At 34.3% G+C, this 21,120-nt stretch overlaps 1 protein-coding gene across 3 annotated transcripts in view; it reads left to right on the top strand.

Moving 5' to 3' along the window:
* tiam1a (TIAM Rac1 associated GEF 1a) overlaps nt 1-21,120 on the top strand; it is a 95,554-nt gene that overhangs the window by 49,966 nt on the left and 24,468 nt on the right. For all 3 annotated transcript variants that reach the window (XM_087807944.1, XM_087807946.1, XM_087807945.1), the window contains exons 12-17: nt 2,406-2,576; nt 12,324-12,428; nt 14,083-14,164; nt 14,232-14,318; nt 18,469-18,681; nt 20,031-20,155. In XM_087807944.1, coding sequence (XP_087664070.1) covers nt 2,406-2,576; nt 12,324-12,428; nt 14,083-14,164; nt 14,232-14,318; nt 18,469-18,681; nt 20,031-20,155 — 783 coding nt within the window. The remainder of the gene's footprint in view (nt 1-2,405; nt 2,577-12,323; nt 12,429-14,082; nt 14,165-14,231; nt 14,319-18,468; nt 18,682-20,030; nt 20,156-21,120) is intronic.

Raw genomic sequence — 21,120 nt, forward strand, 5'->3', positions numbered from 1 at the left:
TCGATCTGAGGAAGAGCCTCCATCTGAGGACGAGCCTCCATCTGAGGACGAGCCTCCATCTGAGGACGAGCCTCCATCTGAGGACGAGCCTCCATCTGAGGACGAGCCTCCATCTGAGGACGAGCCTCCATCTGAGGACGAGCCTCCATCTGAGGACGAGCCTCCATCTGAGGACGAGCCTCCATCTGAGGACGAGCCTCCATCTGAGGACGAGCCTCCATCTGAGGACGAGCCTCCATCTGAGGACGAGCCTCCATCTGAGGACGAGCCTCCATCTGAGGACGAGCCTCCGTCTGAAGGAGTCGACGGCGTGAACACAGTCCGACTGCGAAGCATCAGATTCTCTTCCACCCACGCGAACGTCTGCAGACGCGTCTCTGGATCCAGACGCCGAGAGGCGCTGGGTTGTGGGACGAGTCAGGTGAGACCCTCGGCTTCATCCCTGCAGCAAAGGCATCCTGGAGGAGGCAGGTGGGGAGACAGATGGTGGAGGTTCTGGGCTCCAGGGGGGGAGGAAGAAGTTCTGACCTCCTGGGTGTGTTGTTTAGTGTGTATTTTTATCCTTTTGTTTTCTTTTCGAGCAGATAAACGACTGTTTTCTAACTCAGCCGTCGGTTATTGACAATACTATGATACTCTGATGTGAGTAAAACTATAAGAACTGATCGTAATAACAACGTTTTTGATTAAAAAACACATTTAAATTAGTTTTTATTTTTGTAATTCATTTATTTTTTATATATGTAACATTTTGTTGCTTCTTTTATTCTGTCCTTTTTGTAAATACTCTTTGTAAGTAAATACTTTCAACAAACAATACTATACAATATTTACAAAGTAATATATGTTTATTTACTACTTTGAACTTATGGTCCGCATCTTTTTTTGACACTTTTTCCTAACTAAATTATTTTTTTTACTTATTTTTATTTATTTAAAATGTTTGAGAGATTTATCTGACTATTGGATTCTGTATTTATTTTTTTTATTATTATTTTTTCTTCTTTTCCGTGCTTTTATACAATATTTAATAAATAGAAAATTATATATAGAATGAGTAATTACAAAAATATAATATTATATACTGTATTTATATAATAATATAATTTAATATATATAAGATTGTTTTTACGTCATGGCATATTAACAGTGAAATCTTTTTAATTTGATCTTTTTGTTATTAGTTTCTGTATTTTAAACATCTTTATAAGTCTCTAAATTAATAGTATTTTAGAGCAAACCATCTGATAGTGTAGTTACAAGGATATATGTGTAGTATTGTCGAGTACTTGACTCTGGTGTTGTAGTATTTACAGACCACATAATTCTTGACAAAGTCGTAATTGCTTTCATTTCTTTTCAAACAAAAATACCTCCAAACATCAGCTTTAAAAGCTGCTGGAGTTACTGTATCCTCAGGTCCTCAGTTATCACCGAAATCTTGTAACTTCTAGCATTTCAAGTTTGTTAACCTAGATCTAAAATAGTTTTGCTGGGCCTAAATTTATTTTCCCAGAGTCCTATGAAGGTTTCCAAATATGTATATGTACGATCTAGTATCTGGCGATAATTATCACGATAAAAGGTCAACAATACAGTGTATTGTGGTACTGTAGTAGCAAGTATATATTTGTAGTATTGTGGAGTTCTTGACTCTGGTGTTGTAGTATTTACAGACCACATGACTCTTGACGAAGTCATAACTGCTTTCATTTGTTTTCAAACCAAAATATGTCCAAATATCAGCTTTAAAAGCTGCTGGGGTCACTGTATCCTCTCGTCCTCAGTCATCGCAAGGAGCTTGCTGCGAAGGACATGATAACTGCTGTAATCTAGTGGTCGGAAGTTTAATTGCAACACAAAAAAGAACAAACACTTTTTAATATTTTCATATAAATGGTAAATAAAAACAAACATTTATACTCACTTAATTGAAATATAAACCTTAAAAGAAGATGTTAAACACAAATAAATGTTTTGATATTTAAGTATTTGGACATTTTCTTTCATCATGAAGTGTAGGGTCAGGGTGAGCAGCTGGACGAGGACTTTGATGGAATGATGATTCCATTGGACTGGCAATGATTGAATAAAGGCAGTGAAAGTACAAACACAAACGCCGTCACCTGATAGCAGCAGATAAGATGTCAGACGCTGTGAGGTCCAGCAGACGGACGAGGGAAAGAAGAGGCCGATGGCACTGACAGATTGTCGGAGGTCATGGTGACGGGCTCAGAGGTCAAAGAATGTCCTCGTGAAGATCCAAGCGAACACACGCGTGTGAGCAGACACCACACTAGTTAAGAGCTGCTCAATAAATGACGTTGTAATCAGATCTTCATGGTATCATCTCCACCATCTGCTGAGCTCAGGACATGAAACTATTGTTTGTTTTTATCTTCCAGAAGGATAAATCTGCCTCGGAGAAGAGTCTTCCTCACCAGACCGTGGAGACCGAGATCTGGGTTCCGGAACATCTGACTCCATCCTGGGTTTGTCTCCCCAACAATCAGCCGGTCCTGGCCATCGTTCAGCCCGGAGAGACGGCGCCGGAGGTCCTGGGCTCCATATGTCAGGTGGGTCCCTCGGCTGCAGGAGCTTCCTTCATGTTGACATTTAGTTTCATTTGGATTCTCACGTTTCATTGTCATTGAGCTGCTTTGAATTCTTGACATTAAAACTGTTTGACATTAAAAATATTTAAAATGATGGGATGTATAAAGATTTCTGCATCAAATAGAAATAACTATTAGGAACAATTAATGAATAATGTTAATTAATGAATATATTTAACAGTTAAACATTAGATTGTTGAAAGGATGGATGGATGGATGGATGGATGGATGCATGGATGGATGGATGGATGGATGGATGGATGGATGGATGGATGGATGGATGGATGGATGGATGGATGGATGGATGATAGAATAGAATAGAAAGGCTTTATTCATCCCCAGAGGGGAAACACACTTTCACAACAGCGCAGTTGGAAGAAAATAAAGTGCAAGGAGAAAGAAATAGTACAAGAGATAATACAAAATAAAATAAAAACGATCTTAAAAATATACAAATTATTTACAAAATTAGAAATTGACACTATTAACAAAATAAAATAGAATAAAAAATAACATAAAATAGAAATAAAAAACGGAAAAAAAAATAAAATAAAAAGCACACAAGAAGAAAAACACGCTACGGATTAGCATCAGGATATTTAAAGTAGAGAGTTAAATATCCTGACACCAGTTGGGATGAAGGACCTTCTATAACGCTCCGTCCTGGATGTTTCCGGATGGATGGATGGATGGATGGATGGATGGATGGATGGATGGATGGATGGATGGATGGATGGATGGATGGATGGATGGATGAAACATATATAGATGGATGGAAAAATAAATAGATGGATCGATGTATGGAAACATATATAGATGGATGGATGGATGGATGGATGGATTAAACATAATTAGATGGATGGAAACATAGATAGATGGATGGATGTATGGTAACATCGATAGATGGATGGATGTATGGAAACATAGATAGATTGATGGAAACATAAATAGATGGATGGATGTATGGAAACATAGATAGATTGATGGAAACATAGATAGATGGATGGAAACATAAATAGAGGGATGAATGTATGGAAACATGAATAGAGGGATGGATGTATGGAAACATAGATAGATGTATGGAAACATAAATAGATGGATGTATGGAAACATAGATAGATGTATGGAAACATAAATAAATGGATGTATGGAAACATAAATAGATGGATGGATGTATGGAAACATAGATAGATGTATGGAAACATAAATAGATGGACGTATGGAAACATAGATAGATGGATGGAAACATAAATAGAGGGATGAATGTATGGAAACATAAATAGAGGGATGGATGTATGGAAACATAGATAGATGTATGGAAACATAAATAGATGCATGTATGGAAACATAGATAGATGTATGGAAACATAAATAGATGGATGTATGGAAACATAGATAGATGTATGGAAACATAAATAGATGGATGTATGGAAACATAGATAGATGTATGGAAACATAAATAGATGGATGTATGGAAACATAGATAGATGTATGGAAACATAAATAGATGGACGTATGGAAACATAGATAGATGGATGGAAACATAAATAGAGGGATGAATGTATGGAAACATAAATAGAGGGATGGATGTATGGAAACATAGATAGATGTATGGAAACATAAATAGATGCATGTATGGAAACATAGATAGATGTATGGAAACATAAATAGATGGATGTATGGAAACATAGATAGATGTATGGAAACATAAATAAATGAATGTATGGAAACATAAATAGATGGATGGATGTATGGAAACATAGATAGATGTATGGAAACATAAATAAATGAATGTATGGAAACATAAATAGATGGATGGATGTATGGAAACATAGATAGATGTATGGAAACATAAATAGATGGATGTATGGAAACATAGATAGATGTATGGAAACATAAATAGATGGATGTATGGAAACATAGATAGATGTATGGAAACATAAATAAATGGATGTATGGAAACATAGATAGATGGATGTATGGAAACATAGATAGATGTATGGAAACATAAATAGATGGATGTATGGAAACATAGATAGATGTATGGAAACATAAATAGATGGATGGATGTATGGAAACATGGATGGATGTATGGAAACATAGATAGATGTATGGAAACATAAATAGATGGATGTATGGAAACATAGATAGATGGATGTATGGAAACATAGATAGATGTATGGAAACATAAATAGATGGATGTATGGAAACATAGATAGATGTATGGAAACATAAATAGATGAATGGATGTATGGAAACATGGATGGATGTATGGAAACATAGATAGATGTATGGAAACATAAATAGATGGATGGATGTATGGAAACATGGATGGATGTATGGAAACATAGATATATGTATGGAAACATAAATAGATGGATGTATGGAAACATAGATAGATTGATGGAAACATAAATAGATGGATGGATGTATGGAAACGTGGATGGATGTATGGAAACATAAATAGATGGATGTATGGAAACATAGATAGATGTATGGAAACATAAATAGATGGATGTATGGAAACATAAATAGATGGATGTATGGAAACATAAATAGATGGATGTATTGAAACATAGATAGATGTATGGAAACATAAATAGATGGATGGATGTATGGAAACATGGATGGATGTATGGAAACATAGATAGATGTATGGAAACATAAATAGATGGATGTACGGAAACATAGATAGATGTATGGAAACATAAATAGATGGATGGATGTATGGAAACATGGATGGATGTATGGAAACATAGATAGATATATGGAAACATAAATAGATGGATGTATGGAAACATAGATAGATGTATGGAAACATAAATAGATGGATGGATGTATGGAAACATGGATGGATGTATGGAAACATAGATAGATGTATGGAAACATAAATAGATGGATGTATGGAAACATAAATAGATGGATGGAAACATAAATAGATAGATGTATGGAAACATAAATAGATGGATGGATGTATGGAAACATAGATAGATGTATGGAAACATAAATAGATGGATGGATGTATGGAAACATAAATAGATGGATGTATGGAAACATAAATAGATGGATGTATGGAAACATAGATAGATTGATGGAAACATAAATAGATGGATGGATGTATGGAAACATAAATAGATGGATGTATGGAAACATAAATAGATGGATGTATGGAAACATAAATAGATGGATGCATGGAAACATAAATAGATGGATGTATGGAAACATAGATAGATGTATGGAAACATAAGTAGATGGATGACAACATAAATAGATGGATGTATGGAAACATAAATAGATGGATGGATGTATGGAAACATAAATAGATGTATGTATGGAAACATAGATAGATTGATGGAAACATAAATAGATGGATGGATGTATGGAAACATAGATAGATTGATGGAAACATAAATAGATGGATGGATGTATGGAAACATAAATAGATGGATGTATGGAAACATAAATAGATGGATGGATGTATGGAAACATAAATAGATGGATGTATGGAAACATAAGTAGATGGATGGAAACATAAATAGATGGATGTATGGAAACATAAATAGATGGATGGATGTATGGAAACATAAATAGATGTATGTATGGAAACATAGATAGATTGATGGAAACATAAATAGATGGATGGATGTATGGAAACATAGATAGATTGATGGAAACATAAATAGATGGATGGATGTATGGAAACATAAATAGATGGATGTATGGAAACATAAATAGATGGATGGATGTATGGAAACATAAATAGATGGATGTATGGAAACATAAATAGATGGATGGATGTATGGAAACATAAATAGATGGATGTATGGAAACATAAATAGATGGATGGATGTATGGAAACATAAATAGATGGATGTATGGAAACATAAATAGATGGATGGATGTATGGAAACATAGATAGATTGATGGAAACATAAATAGATGGATGGATGTATGGAAACATAAATAGATGGATGTATGTAAACATAAATAGATGGATGTATGGAAACATAGATAGATTGATGGAAACATAAATTGATGGATGGATGTATGGAAACATAGATAGATTGATGGAAACATAAATAGATGGATGGATGTATGGAAACATAAATAGATGGATGTATGGAAACATAAATAGATGGATGGATGTATGGAAACATAAATAGATGGATGGATGGAAACATAAATAGATGGATGTATGGAAACATAAATAGATGGATGTATGGAAACATAAATAGATGGATGGATGTTTGGAAACATAAATAGATGGATGTATGGAAACATAAATAGATGGATGGATGTTTGGAAACATAAATAGATGGATGTATGGAAACATAGATAGATTGATGGAAACATAAATAGATGGATGGATGTATGGAAACATAAATAGATGGATGTATGTAAACATAAATAGATGGATGTATAGAAACATAGATAGATTGATGGAAACATAAATAGATGGATGGATGTATGGAAACATAAATAGATGGATGTATGTAAACATAAATAGATGGATGTATGGAAACATAGATAGATTGATGGAAACATAAATAGATGGATGGATGTATGGAAACATAAATAGATGGATGGATGGAAACATTAATTGATGGATGGATGTATGGAAACATAAATAGATGGATGTATGGAAACATAAATAGATGGATGGATGGAAACATAAATAGATGGATGGATGGAAACATAAATAGATGGATGTATGGAAACATAAATAGATGGATGTATGGAAACATAAATAGATGGATGGATGGAAACATAAATAGATGGATGGATGTATGGAAACATAAATAGATGGATGGATGGAAACATATATAGATGGATGGATGGAAACATAAATAGATGGATGGATGGAAACATAGATAGATGTATGGAAACATAAATAGATGGATGGATGTATGGAAACATAGATAGATGTATGGAAACATAAATAGATGGATGGATGTATGGAAACATAAATAGATGGATGTATGGAAACATAAATAGATGGATGTATGGAAACATAGATAGATTGATGGAAACATAAATAGATGGATGGATGTATGGAAACATAAATAGATGGATGTATGGAAACATAAATAGATGGATGTATGGAAACATAAATAGATGGATGCATGGAAACATAAATAGATGGATGTATGGAAACATAGATAGATGTATGGAAACATAAGTAGATGGATGTATGGAAACATAAATAGATGGATGTATGGAAACATAAATAGATGGATGTATGGAAACATAAATAGATGGATGGATGTATGGAAACATAAATAGATGTATGTATGGAAACATAGATAGATTGATGGAAACATAAATAGATGGATGGATGTATGGAAACATAGATAGATTGATGGAAACATAAATAGATGGATGGATGTATGGAAACATAAATAGATGGATGTATGGAAACATAAATAGATGGATGGATGTATGGAAACATAAATAGATGGATGTATGGAAACATAAGTAGATGGATGGAAACATAAATAGATGGATGTATGGAAACATAAATAGATGGATGGATGTATGGAAACATAAATAGATGTATGTATGGAAACATAGATAGATTGATGGAAACATAAATAGATGGATGGATGTATGGAAACATAGATAGATTGATGGAAACATAAATAGATGGATGGATGTATGGAAACATAAATAGATGGATGTATGGAAACATAAATAGATGGATGGATGTATGGAAACATAAATAGATGGATGTATGGAAACATAAATAGATGGATGGATGTATGGAAACATAAATAGATGGATGTATGGAAACATAAATAGATGGATGGATGTATGGAAACATAAATAGATGGATGTATGGAAACATAAATAGATGGATGGATGTATGGAAACATAGATAGATTGATGGAAACATAAATAGATGGATGGATGTATGGAAACATAAATAGATGGATGTATGTAAACATAAATAGATGGATGTATGGAAACATAGATAGATTGATGGAAACATAAATTGATGGATGGATGTATGGAAACATAGATAGATTGATGGAAACATAAATAGATGGATGGATGTATGGAAACATAAATAGATGGATGTATGGAAACATAAATAGATGGATGGATGTATGGAAACATAAATAGATGGATGGATGGAAACATAAATAGATGGATGTATGGAAACATAAATAGATGGATGTATGGAAACATAAATAGATGGATGGATGTTTGGAAACATAAATAGATGGATGTATGGAAACATAAATAGATGGATGTATGGAAACATAAATAGATGGATGGATGTTTGGAAACATAAATAGATGGATGTATGGAAACATAGATAGATTGATGGAAACATAAATAGATGGATGGATGTATGGAAACATAAATAGATGGATGTATGTAAACATAAATAGATGGATGTATGGAAACATAGATAGATTGATGGAAACATAAATAGATGGATGGATGTATGGAAACATAAATAGATGGATGTATGTAAACATAAATAGATGGATGTATGGAAACATAGATAGATTGATGGAAACATAAATAGATGGATGGATGTATGGAAACATAAATAGATGGATGGATGGAAACATTAATTGATGGATGGATGTATGGAAACATAAATAGATGGATGTATGGAAACATAAATAGATGGATGGATGGAAACATAAATAGATGGATGGATGGAAACATAAATAGATGGATGTATGGAAACATAAATAGATGGATGTATGGAAACATAAATAGATGGATGGATGGAAACATAAATAGATGGATGGATGTATGGAAACATAAATAGATGGATGGATGGAAACATATATAGATGGATGGATGGAAACATAAATAGATGGATGTATGGAAACTTAAATAGATGGATGGATGGAAACATAAATAGATGGATGGATGTATGGAAACATAAATAGATGGATGGATGGAAACATAAATAGATGGATGGATGTATGGAAACATAAATAGATGGATGGATGAAAACATAAATAGATGGATGGATGGAAACATAAATAGATGGATGTATGGAAACATAAATAGATGGATGGATGGAAACATAAATAGATGGATGGATGTATGGAAACATAAATAGATGGATGGATGGAAACATTAATAGATGGATGGATGTATGGAAACATAAATAGATGGATGTATGGAAACATAAATAGATGGATGGATGGAAACATTAATAGATGGATGAATGTATGGAAACATAAATAGATGGATGTATGGAAACATAAATAGATGGATGTATGGAAACATAAATAGATAGATGTATGGAAACATAAATAGATGGATGTATGGAAACATAAATAGATGGATGTATGGAAACATAAATAGATAGATGTATGGAAACATAAATAGATGGATGTATGGAAACATAAATAGATGGATGGATGGAAACATTAATTGATGGATGGATGTATGGAAACATAAATAGATGGATGGATGTATGGAAACATAAATAGATGGATGGATGGAAACATTAATTGATGGATGGATGTATGGAAACATAAATAGATGGATGTATGGAAACATAAATAGATGGATGTATGGAAACATAAATAGATGGATGGATGGAAACATAAATAGATGGATGTATGGAAACATAAATAGATGGATGTATGGAAACATAAATAGATGGATGGATGGAAACATAAATAGATGGATGGATGTATGGAAACATAAATAGATGGATGGATGGAAACATAAATAGATGGATGGATGGAAACATAAATAGATGGATGTATGGAAACTTAAATAGATGGATGGATGGAAACATAAATAGATGGATGGATGTATGGAAACATAAATAGATGGATGGATGGAAACATAAATAGATGGATGGATGTATGGAAACATAAATAGATGGATGGATGGAAACATAAATAGATGGATGGATGGAAACATAAATAGATGGATGTATGGAAACATAAATAGATGGATGGATGGAAACATAAATAGATGGATGGATGTATGGAAACATAAATAGATGGATGGATGGAAACATTAATAGATGGATGGATGTATGGAAACATAAATAGATGGATGTATGGAAACATAAATAGATGGATGTATGGAAACATAAATAGATAGATGTATGGAAACATAAATAGATGGATGTATGTAAACATAAATAGATGGATGGATGGAAACATAAATAGATGGATGGATGTATGGAAACATAAATAGATGGATGGATGGAAACATTAATTGATGGATGGATGTATGGAAACATAAATAGATGGATGTATGGAAACATAAATAGATGGATGGATGGAAACATAAATAGATGGATGGATGGAAACATAAATAGATGGATGTATGGAAACATAAATAGATGGATGTATGGAAACATAAATAGATGGATGGATGGAAACATAAATAGATGGATGGATGTATGGAAACATAAATAGATGGATGGATGGAAACATAAATAGATGGATGGATGGAAACATAAATAGATGGATGTATGGAAACTTAAATAGATGGATGGATGGAAACATAAATAGATGGATGGATGTATGGAAACATAAATAGATGGATGGATGGAAACATAAATAGATGGATGGATGTATGGAAACATAAATAGATGGATGGATGGAAACATAAATAGATGGATGGATGGAAACATAAATAGATGGATGTATGGAAACATAAATAGATGGATGGATGGAAACATAAATAGATGGATGGATGTATGGAAACATAAATAGATGGATGGATGTATGGAAACATAAATAGATGGATGTATGGAAACATAAATAGATGGATGGATGGAAACATTAATAGATGGATGAATGTATGGAAACATAAATAGATGGATGTATGGAAACATAAATAGATGGATGTATGGAAACATAAATAGATAGATGTATGGAAACATAAATAGATGGATGTATGGAAACATAAATAGATGGATGTATGGAAACATAAATAGATAGATGTATGGAAACATTAATAGATGGATGGATGTATGGAAACATAAATAGATGGATGGATGGAAACAATGATAAATAACAAGCATAAATAAAATGCTCATAAATTCCTTCTATTTCTAGTTGATTGACAGCTCAGGAAAGTCATGCATGTTCTCGTCATATTCACAACATGATTTTACAACACAGTCTAGTCGTAGGAATGTCATAAAGACGTGGACACACACACACACACACACACACACACACACACACCCACACACACACACACACACACACACACACACACACACACACACACACACACACACACACACACACACACACACACACACACACACACCCACACACACACACACACACACATACATCATTTTCATGACAGTCACGTCATCTCCACTAATTGCACTTTTTCACTGGCAAACCAGAGTAGAACGATACGTATACGTTCCACTTAAGTCTCTGTTGATATGTGCTTGAGCGACATATGTGTGTGTGTATGTGTGTGTGTGTGTGTGTGTGTGCGTGTGTGTGGGCATTTCCAGCATGTCATCAACATGTCAGCAGCAACTGGAGCGACTGATTTATGCCCCTGGTGTGTTACATACATGCCCATAATTGTGTATTTCATGCATGGTTTCCTTGAAATCCATGTGACGATGAAGAAAAGACGTTTGTGCTGAGATAATAGGAAGGGCTGCCTTTTCATGTGTGTGTGTTTGAGCACATTATGGGAAAAAAAATGTAGTTTTTATTCAAACAATGATGTTTTCAGAGCCATAAAGTGGACCCGAGCTGCCACTACCTGCGCCTGAAGGTCTGGATGGACAATCAGGTGCTTCTCTACGTTCCTAAACCTGAAGACGACATCTCTGAACTGGTGAGAAACGTTGAATTTACTTTTATTAAAAATCACTTCTTTTTTTTTTATTATGAACTATATTTGTGCTGCGTACTGATATAGTTCAGCATCTAATATCGTTGTAACTCCAAAATCTAGTTAAGAAAGTGCTGTTTTGGTTCCTAATACACTTAAAAAGCAACAGTTTATTCATCACATTACATTTTATGCATTAAAAAAACATGTATTTTTCGTTTTATGGTCAAATAACACAACAAATGTGCTTATGATGATAATTACGTTTTAAAAAAAAAGTTTTCTTCACAAAAACACGATATTATACCAAGTGAATCAAAATATAATCATTTTTATCTTTTAAGATAATTCGTTATTATTTGTAAAAAGGTTTGTAACATAACATTTAAAGTATAAATCATGTGATTTTATATTTAAATTGTTGAATAAAAACACTTTAAAATGTGCTTACGACGATAATTTAAATCGTAAGATAATAAATACATTAAAAAGACCAAGCTTTTCCTCACAAAAACACAGTATTATGCTGAACAAATCGAAATGCATTTTTTTTAAATTAAAATAATCTATTATTATTTGTAAAAGGTTTGTAACATAACATTTTAAGCATAAATCATGTGATTTTATACTTGAATTGTTGAATCAAAACACAAGGGATGACAAAGTTCAAATATAAAGAACATATATTAAAAAAAATAACACAAAGATTACCATAGAATAGAATTAACATACCTTAAATAAATAAAAATAGTACAATAATCTTTTGTTGTGTTTTGTGAGAATCTAAATACAAAAGCATTTACATCAAAAACATGCAAATAAATCACTCAAACAAATATTGTAGTCAAAAATGTTATATTTGACATAAATAATGTATATATAATAAAGATTTCACACAAAACCCTTTTGTGTACTTTGTTTAAAAAGCAAATATATTAAATAAACATAATTATCTTCACGTTAAATAGACATAATTGGTTGAGCTTCTGTAACAATCATGTCATAAATAAACATCTGATTGTTTTGAATTATGTTAATAATTATTATTCTATCTGGAGACTTAATTGATGTTTTTTCTTTACATAGATTTTCTTCATTTTCTTTTGATTTCGTGGTTTCCCCGCGAGGAATCACGTCTTTTTTATTTATTCATTTGAATATAGACATGTTTCATGTGCATCTCCATTGATTCCGTGATGAATGTCACGCGTGAAGCGACTCACTCGCGTACAAACAACGAGCCAAAGTCGACACAAACACAAACACATAAAAAAAAAGCTTCTGTTATTTCACATCAAGCGACTAAATCCCTCCGTCGTTCTTCCCTCTTTGATCAGCCATGCATTTGAGCGACTTTCATCCACGACTCTTTTTTTCTTTTTCCGTGATTATTCCGCCGCTCTCCTCCCTCCGTCTGTTGCTTCGCCCTCGCAGCTGCGTCCGCCACCGTCGGGTCACGATCCTCCACTCGTTTCACAGCCGCGACCTTGAGGTTGACCCGCCGACCTTCACGTGAAATTGCCCGGTTAAGGGTCTTGAATAAAACATGAATCAATCCGATCCGCGTCGAGAGGCGTGACGCCGACCTTCGCCGCGAGACGACAAACAACAGCATCGACGCCGACTCTTTTTCTGACGTTTTTTTATTTTATTTCAGCTGTACAAGGAGATCGAGATCTGCCCCAGAGCTACCAAGGTGATCCGCTTCGACAAGGCCGAGACCTGCGGCGTCGGTTATGGTGAGTGTTTCGATATCAAGGAAATGGTTTTGGATTCTGACTTCCTTTTGGTTTTGCTTTTTTTTAGGATTCTCTGTTGAAGTTCTAGACGAGGAAGGAACGCAACAGCTTCACGTTACGGAAGTCAAACCGGGTGGATTAGCCGCGGCTAAAGGTACAGTTCGCAAGAAAAGTGACGAGCTAACTCATGACTCTATAATATCCAGCGTAAAGCGGAATAACACCACACATTTTGAACAGTTCACGGCTAAAATTCAGTTCAGTTTTCTATGAATTTATCTAGCAACAATTTGACTGAAGCTGAAAAGGTGGTTGTGGCCAGTTTTATAAAAATCTTGTTTTAGGTGTTTTTCCTCGTTCTAATCATAGCATAGCACATGAGCAGCAGCAGTTAATAGCCATACAAATCAGTGTCATTTCAAGCCGATCTCCCGACACTCATATGACTCTCACGATGCGACCGAACCAAATATTAAGTGCTTATAATTAAAATATATGAGTAAAAAAAGGTCAACGGTAAAGTTGTCAAGAAAATCTATTTCCACGCTCGATGGTTACCACAAGGATTTTCATTTTTTCTCAGCTGAACGTAGCGGTTTATCAACGGGTCGTTGGGTTGGACGATCTTGTATCTGGTATGACTTTTCGCTTTAAAAAGAAAACAAGTTGTGTCAGTAAAAGTACAGTATTTAAAACTAGTATAATGTCTGACTTTTTTATTATTAAAAAATGTAGCTTATTTACGCTTTTTATGTTCTTGTGTTACAACATTAACAGTTTACTGTATATAATGAGGCCCCTAGAGTTACATTTCCCGTCCCTGACTTTACAGGTGGTCTGTGCTCTACTTTCTCCCCTGCATGAATAGATTGTTTGTTTCAGGACTTTTTCCTATATCTCCCCTCCTTTCTTTAGTTCTCCTTTTTGTGAGGATAAAATTTTATCTCGAATTAATACAAACTTAATTGTTAAAAAATAAAAGATTCATCATATTTTTATTTTTTTTAAATTTATCTTATTTCGCTTTTTTAGTGCTTGTTTCCTTCTTTCTATTAGCTTGAAGCACCTAACAACAGCCACAGTAAATACCCGTGACTTATTGCACCTTCTTTACAGGTGGTATGTGCTCTACTTTCTCCCCCCGCAAAAATGTATGATGTAGTTTGTTTTAGGACTTCTGTCCTGAAATAAATTGAAGAAATGATTTGAAAAAACATCTATTATATTGGTTTCTTTCTTTCCTGTGGCTCGAAGCCCCTAACTACAGTCACACTACATAATGTGGCTCCTATTTTCCCACCCCTGACTTAGCAGCTTTACAGGTGGTCTGTGCTCTACTTTCTCCCTCGGCCAAAATAGAATATAGTTTGTTTTAGGACTTTTTCCCTGGGGTAAATTGAAGAAATGTTTTTTTAATGGTTGGGTCCTTCTTTCTAGCGGCTTGAAGCCCCTTACAACAGTAAATAATGTGGCCCCCGACTTATCGCACCTTTACAGGTGGTCTGTGCTCTACTTTCTCCCCCCGCCAAAATAGAATATAGTTTGTTTTAGGACTTTTTCCCCATGAAGTAAATTGAAGACATTTTTTTTAATGGTTGGGTCCTTCTGTCTAGTGGCTCGAAGCCCCTAACAACAGTCACAGTAAATAATGTGGCCCCTGGCTTAGTACCTTTACAGGTGGTCTGTGCTCTACTTTCTCCCCAGCAAAAATAGAATATAGTTTGTTTTAGGACCTTTTCCCATGAAGTTAATTGAAGACATTTTTTTTAATGTTTGGGTCCTTCTTTCTAGTGGCTTGAAGCCCCTAACAACAGTCACAGTAAATCATGTGGCCCCTGGCTTAGTACCTTTACAGGTGGTCTGTGCTCTACTTTCTCCCCCCGATAAATTATTATATAGTTTGTTTTTTAGGACTTTTCTCCTGAAGTAAATTGAATAAAAGCTTTTTTAATGGTTGGGTCCTTCTTTGTAGAGACTTGAAGCCCCTTACAACAGTCACAGTAAATAATGTGGCCCCTGACTTATAGCACCTTAACAGGTGGTCTGTGCTCTACTTTCTCCCCCCGCCAAAAATAGAAGCTCATGTTTCCTCAGTTTCCTTAGCCATCGTTATTCACGATGATGGATTATTATGTTAGTTCAGGGAAGCAGGTTCAGTGAATGTAAATCCTGTTCGTCGGTTCAGGGTCCGCCGGTCGTAACGTAAAGAGAAAGAAGACAAACCTGGAGAAGACGAGTCAGCGTTCTGGCCCCTCGGGGTCCCCCTCGCCAAGGTCGTCCGGAGCCGGTGTAGCAATCTAAAAAAGCTGCTAGCTTAGCAGGAATCCGTCGCCCCCCGGAGGACGCGGCTCGTAAAATGTTTGTGTTTTCAAAACAACAAATAATCCGTCGAGGCGAAAACACACAAAAGCTCACGGATGAGTGTCGGCAGGTCTTGAAGAAAACCTTAATGTGAACGTGAGGAGAATAGAAGGAGGAACCAGAACATCGACGAGGAGCCCTGGAGGGGTTTTTCTCTCTCTTTCCCACTGTAATCCCCCCTTTTTTTCCTTTTTTTTCTCCCTCCGCTCACACACTGCTTCACACAGAGCCGGGCCAGAGGGTTATCTCTCTCTCTTTTAATACTCCTGCCGACATCCCAGACAACTGGGTCATAACCGAGGGCTACGAGAACGAAGCCTCTTTTGTGGTGCGTTCTGGGTAAAAAAGATGGATCTTCTCGGTGAAACCTGACGTCGTCGTCTGAGGCGGCAGCTGTCACAAGGCATCGGGTTTATTCGGCGCGGTTAGCTGCTAATTGGTTCGCTGATTGACTCGCCGTTCTCAATTAACAGCCGCGCTTCAGTGGTGGCGTGTGTGTGTGTGTGTGTGTGGGTGGGTGTGTGGGTGTGTGGGTGTGTGTGAGACGATGGTCGTGCGGTTGTCGACTTGAAGTAATAACACAATTTGTGACACGAGATGAGACGAGAACGATGGTAATGGCTGGAGGTGGAAGAACATTTTGATTCCGTGATACTATATGGATATTAAAGAGCTGTGAATGGATTAAAATAATATATATATTAATATCTAGTAACCATAAAACTATTTTAAATGAAAATATATACAACATATAGTTTATTTTTAGTTATGCATCTATTTATTTTTGAATATATTTATTAAATTGTATTTATATTTTAATATTTTTTTTATATTCATTTTATCATATTTACAAATATATATATATATAAATATATAAATATATAATTGGCTTTCAAATAATATATATTTTATTATAGTGTTTATAGTTTATATTTCAGTGAAGTGTGTATAAAATAAAATGTGTAGATTTTTTTTTTTTTTTTTAATTTGCAATAACATGTTAATATTCACAGCGTTCGTTCAGTTTTGTTTTGCCATTAAACTTCCGGCCACTAGATGGCGGCAGTCGTTACGTCCTCCGCAACTAAATGAACAATAATATCCCACGAGATCCCGACAATAACTGAGCTTTCAATTTATATTTTATTATTATCATAAGAAAAAAAGAAAAATTAATTTTTTTTTAAACCAAAACTAACGTTGTTTTTGTGTTGCAATTGAACTTCCAGCCGCTAGATGGCAACAGTCATTACACCCTCCACTGATAGTAGAAGTAGACCACCTGGTAAAAAAACGAGTCTGTGTCATTGAGAATACTAAACAGTATATATTTATTTTATTTTAACCTTGAAATCTGATTCAAAATTAGTTCAAAATACTACATAGCCGTCAAGCTAACAAGTAAGTTTTAAGCGCAGTAAAACAAAATGGCCCCTGATGTAATTCATCCGACTCTTGAATATAGGTGCGAGGAAATATCGATACACTTAATTATCGCAATATTTATTTCCACAATACTTTAATAATATATTTTTTTAACTTTCAGTTAACATGAGTATTGATAGTGTTTGTTCATTTTCGTGTTGCAATTAAACTTCAGCCGCTAGATGTCCGCAGTTGTTACGTGCTCCGCAGCTTAAGCAACCGTGAAATGCGGTGATGACTGAGGACGAGAGGATACAGTGACTCCAGCAGCTTTTAAAGCTGATGTTTGGACATATTTTGGTTTGAAAACAAATGAAAGCAGTTACGACTTCGTCAAGAGTCATGTGGTCTGTAAATACTACAACACCAGAGTCAAGTACTCAAAAATACTTCACATATATACTTGTTACTACACAATCATCGTATTGTTGTCCCTGTATCATGATATGGACTGAATCACCAGATTCTTGTCAATAAACAACATTTCTACGAAATAAATAATCTTGTTTTTCTTGCAGGAATGCGAGCCGGCGACGAGATCATGCTGCTGAACAGCAAACCCGCGTCCGACCTTCAGATGGAGGACATGAGGTCAGCGTTCATGAACCAGGCGTTGACCTTGAGCCTCAGCACTCTGCCACAGCTGGACCCCATGGTCCTGTGTCCGCTGCCCCCGCGACGCTCGGACGGCGACCAGAACACGTCCGTCGACATTTTCTCCGTCAGCCAAGGTGAGCTAACGTCGGATGATCGTGTTTTGTTTTTACAAAGATTGGAAACTACCTCGTGGAGCAGAGTTGTCGCAAAACTTTGGGGGTTTTTGGGGTTGATTTGGTTGGATTTGACTTTTGATATAATGAGACTTAGATTTTTTTTTAAATTAATTTAAACATTTGTTTTCAAATGTTGAATTTGTTTTTATTGAATAATGCATTTTATTCATTTGTATATTGTTTTTGTTTTTCGAATTAAATACATTTAAATTAAGAAAGAGTTTGATATTATATTTCCAATGATTAAAAAATACATATAATTTAATTGAATATTTTTTTAAATTAGTATCCTTTTAAATGGAATATAACATTTTTGGGAAAATAGTGCCAAAATGTTTATATTGAAATAAAAAGGCTACAAATATTTTCTAAATCAATTACTTTTTTTACACATAGAGTTTGATATTTTATTTCTAATAATTCAAAAATATATACTTTTTATTCAGTAGTTTTTATTTTATAGCCTTTTAAATTCAATATAAAAATGTTGGTGTAATAGTGCAAAAATGTTTATATTGAATTAAAAATACTACAAATATTTTCTGAAGGAATTATTTTTCTTACTCATAGTTTTCAATATTCTAATTCAAATAATTCATACAATATTAAATATATTTTTTATGTGTAGCCTTTTAAATTCAAAATTAAACGTGTAATATATGAGTTTAAAAGGCTATGAATAAAAAAACAACAAAAAATGACCTATAAAATGTATGTATATTTTGGAATTAGGATATGGAACTGTGTAGGAAAATAATTAATTTGAAAATATTCGAATTTTTTAAATATTATTATTAAAAAAATGTATATATATATATATATATATATATATATATATATATATATATATATATATTTATATTCTTTAAAATAATTCCATCGTAAAAAAAAACCTGCAACATTTAATCAGAAAAAAAACTCAAACCTTGAACCTGAAATCTTAAATAAACTAATATTTTGATGGAGCTGATATACTTTTGTAAACCTCTATCCTAAGGCGTGTTGTTCATCATCATTTACTCGTAAGGATCAAGGGTTTAGAAAAGTATTTGTAAAGTAGCTTCAGGTAAATGTCGTGCAGCAGAAAAAGTACTCCTGACACACAGATGGTCTTCGTATGAAGAAGGTGAAAAACCTTCTGGTTATTCATGGATCCGTCTGAGCGTCTCTGACCTGCTTCATCAACACAAGGACAACATTTGTATTCCTGAGAAACTACAGCCTCGTCTGACACTCGCGCGGCAAAATGAATTTTAATGGGAACTTCCTTTAATGTTTAAAATATTCTGACTTTGTCTGCAACGCAGAGGACATCCTGGACGAGGTCTCGGGGCTGACGGTGGACGAGAGTCTGGAGGAGGGAGCCCAGCTGGTCCTGCAGAGTCCTGCGGGTCCAGAGAAGAAGGGGTTCCCAGGGACCACCGGACACAAGGTGAGACTCAGACACACCAGGAGATGTTGAAACAAAACAGATCGTTCTTCGGTTTGAAGTGTGAGATCATCGCTGTGTCGACTTCACTTCTCACGTTGTTAACTCCGGATGAAACTCGATCAAATGGAAAACAAGATATTGATTGACGGCCGAACCTCATCTAGACGTGTTGATGCTGCGAAGTGAACGTGACGGAGTTTGTCTGGAGGAGGTTTTTAAACATCTGGCTCACTATGTTATGATTTACTCATAGTCCAGGGCTGAGATTAATCGCGATTAATTCAATTCATACTTTGATTATCTCAAATCATTTTGATTAATATCGAATTTTTTTTTATCAATCTGGAATAGTTTTGAATAATCTACAGTAATGTGGTTAATTTTGAGTAATTTTGATTAATCTTGAGTAATTTTGATTAATCTCGAATAATTTTGATTCACCTCGAATAATTTTGAATAATCTAGAGTAATGTGGTTAATCTCGAGTAATTTTTATTGATCTTGAGGAATTTTGATTATTCTTGAGTAATGTGGTTAATCTCGAGTAATTTTGATTAATCTTGAGTAATTTTGATTAATCTCGAATAATTTTGATTCACCTCGAATAATTTTGATTAATCTTGAGTAATTTTGATTAATCTCGAGTCATTTTGATTAATCTTGAGTAATTTTGATTAATCTTGAGTAATTTTGATTCACCTCAAATAATTTTGAATAATCTTGAGTAATTTTGATTAATCTTGAGTAATTTTGATTAATCTCGAGTAATTTTGATTAATCTTGAGTAATTTTGATTAATCTCGAATAATTTTGATTCACCTCGAATAATTTTGAATAATCTTGAGTAATGTGGTTAATCTCGAGTCATTTTGATTAATCTTGAGTAATTTTGATTAATCTTGAGTAATTTTGATTAATCTTGAGTAATTTTGATTCACCTCAAATCATTTTGAATAATCTTGAGT

This window comes from Callionymus lyra, chromosome 14, assembly GCF_982586985.1.
Source record: "Callionymus lyra chromosome 14, fCalLyr1.hap1.1, whole genome shotgun sequence".
NCBI lineage: Eukaryota > Metazoa > Chordata > Actinopteri > Syngnathiformes > Callionymidae > Callionymus > Callionymus lyra.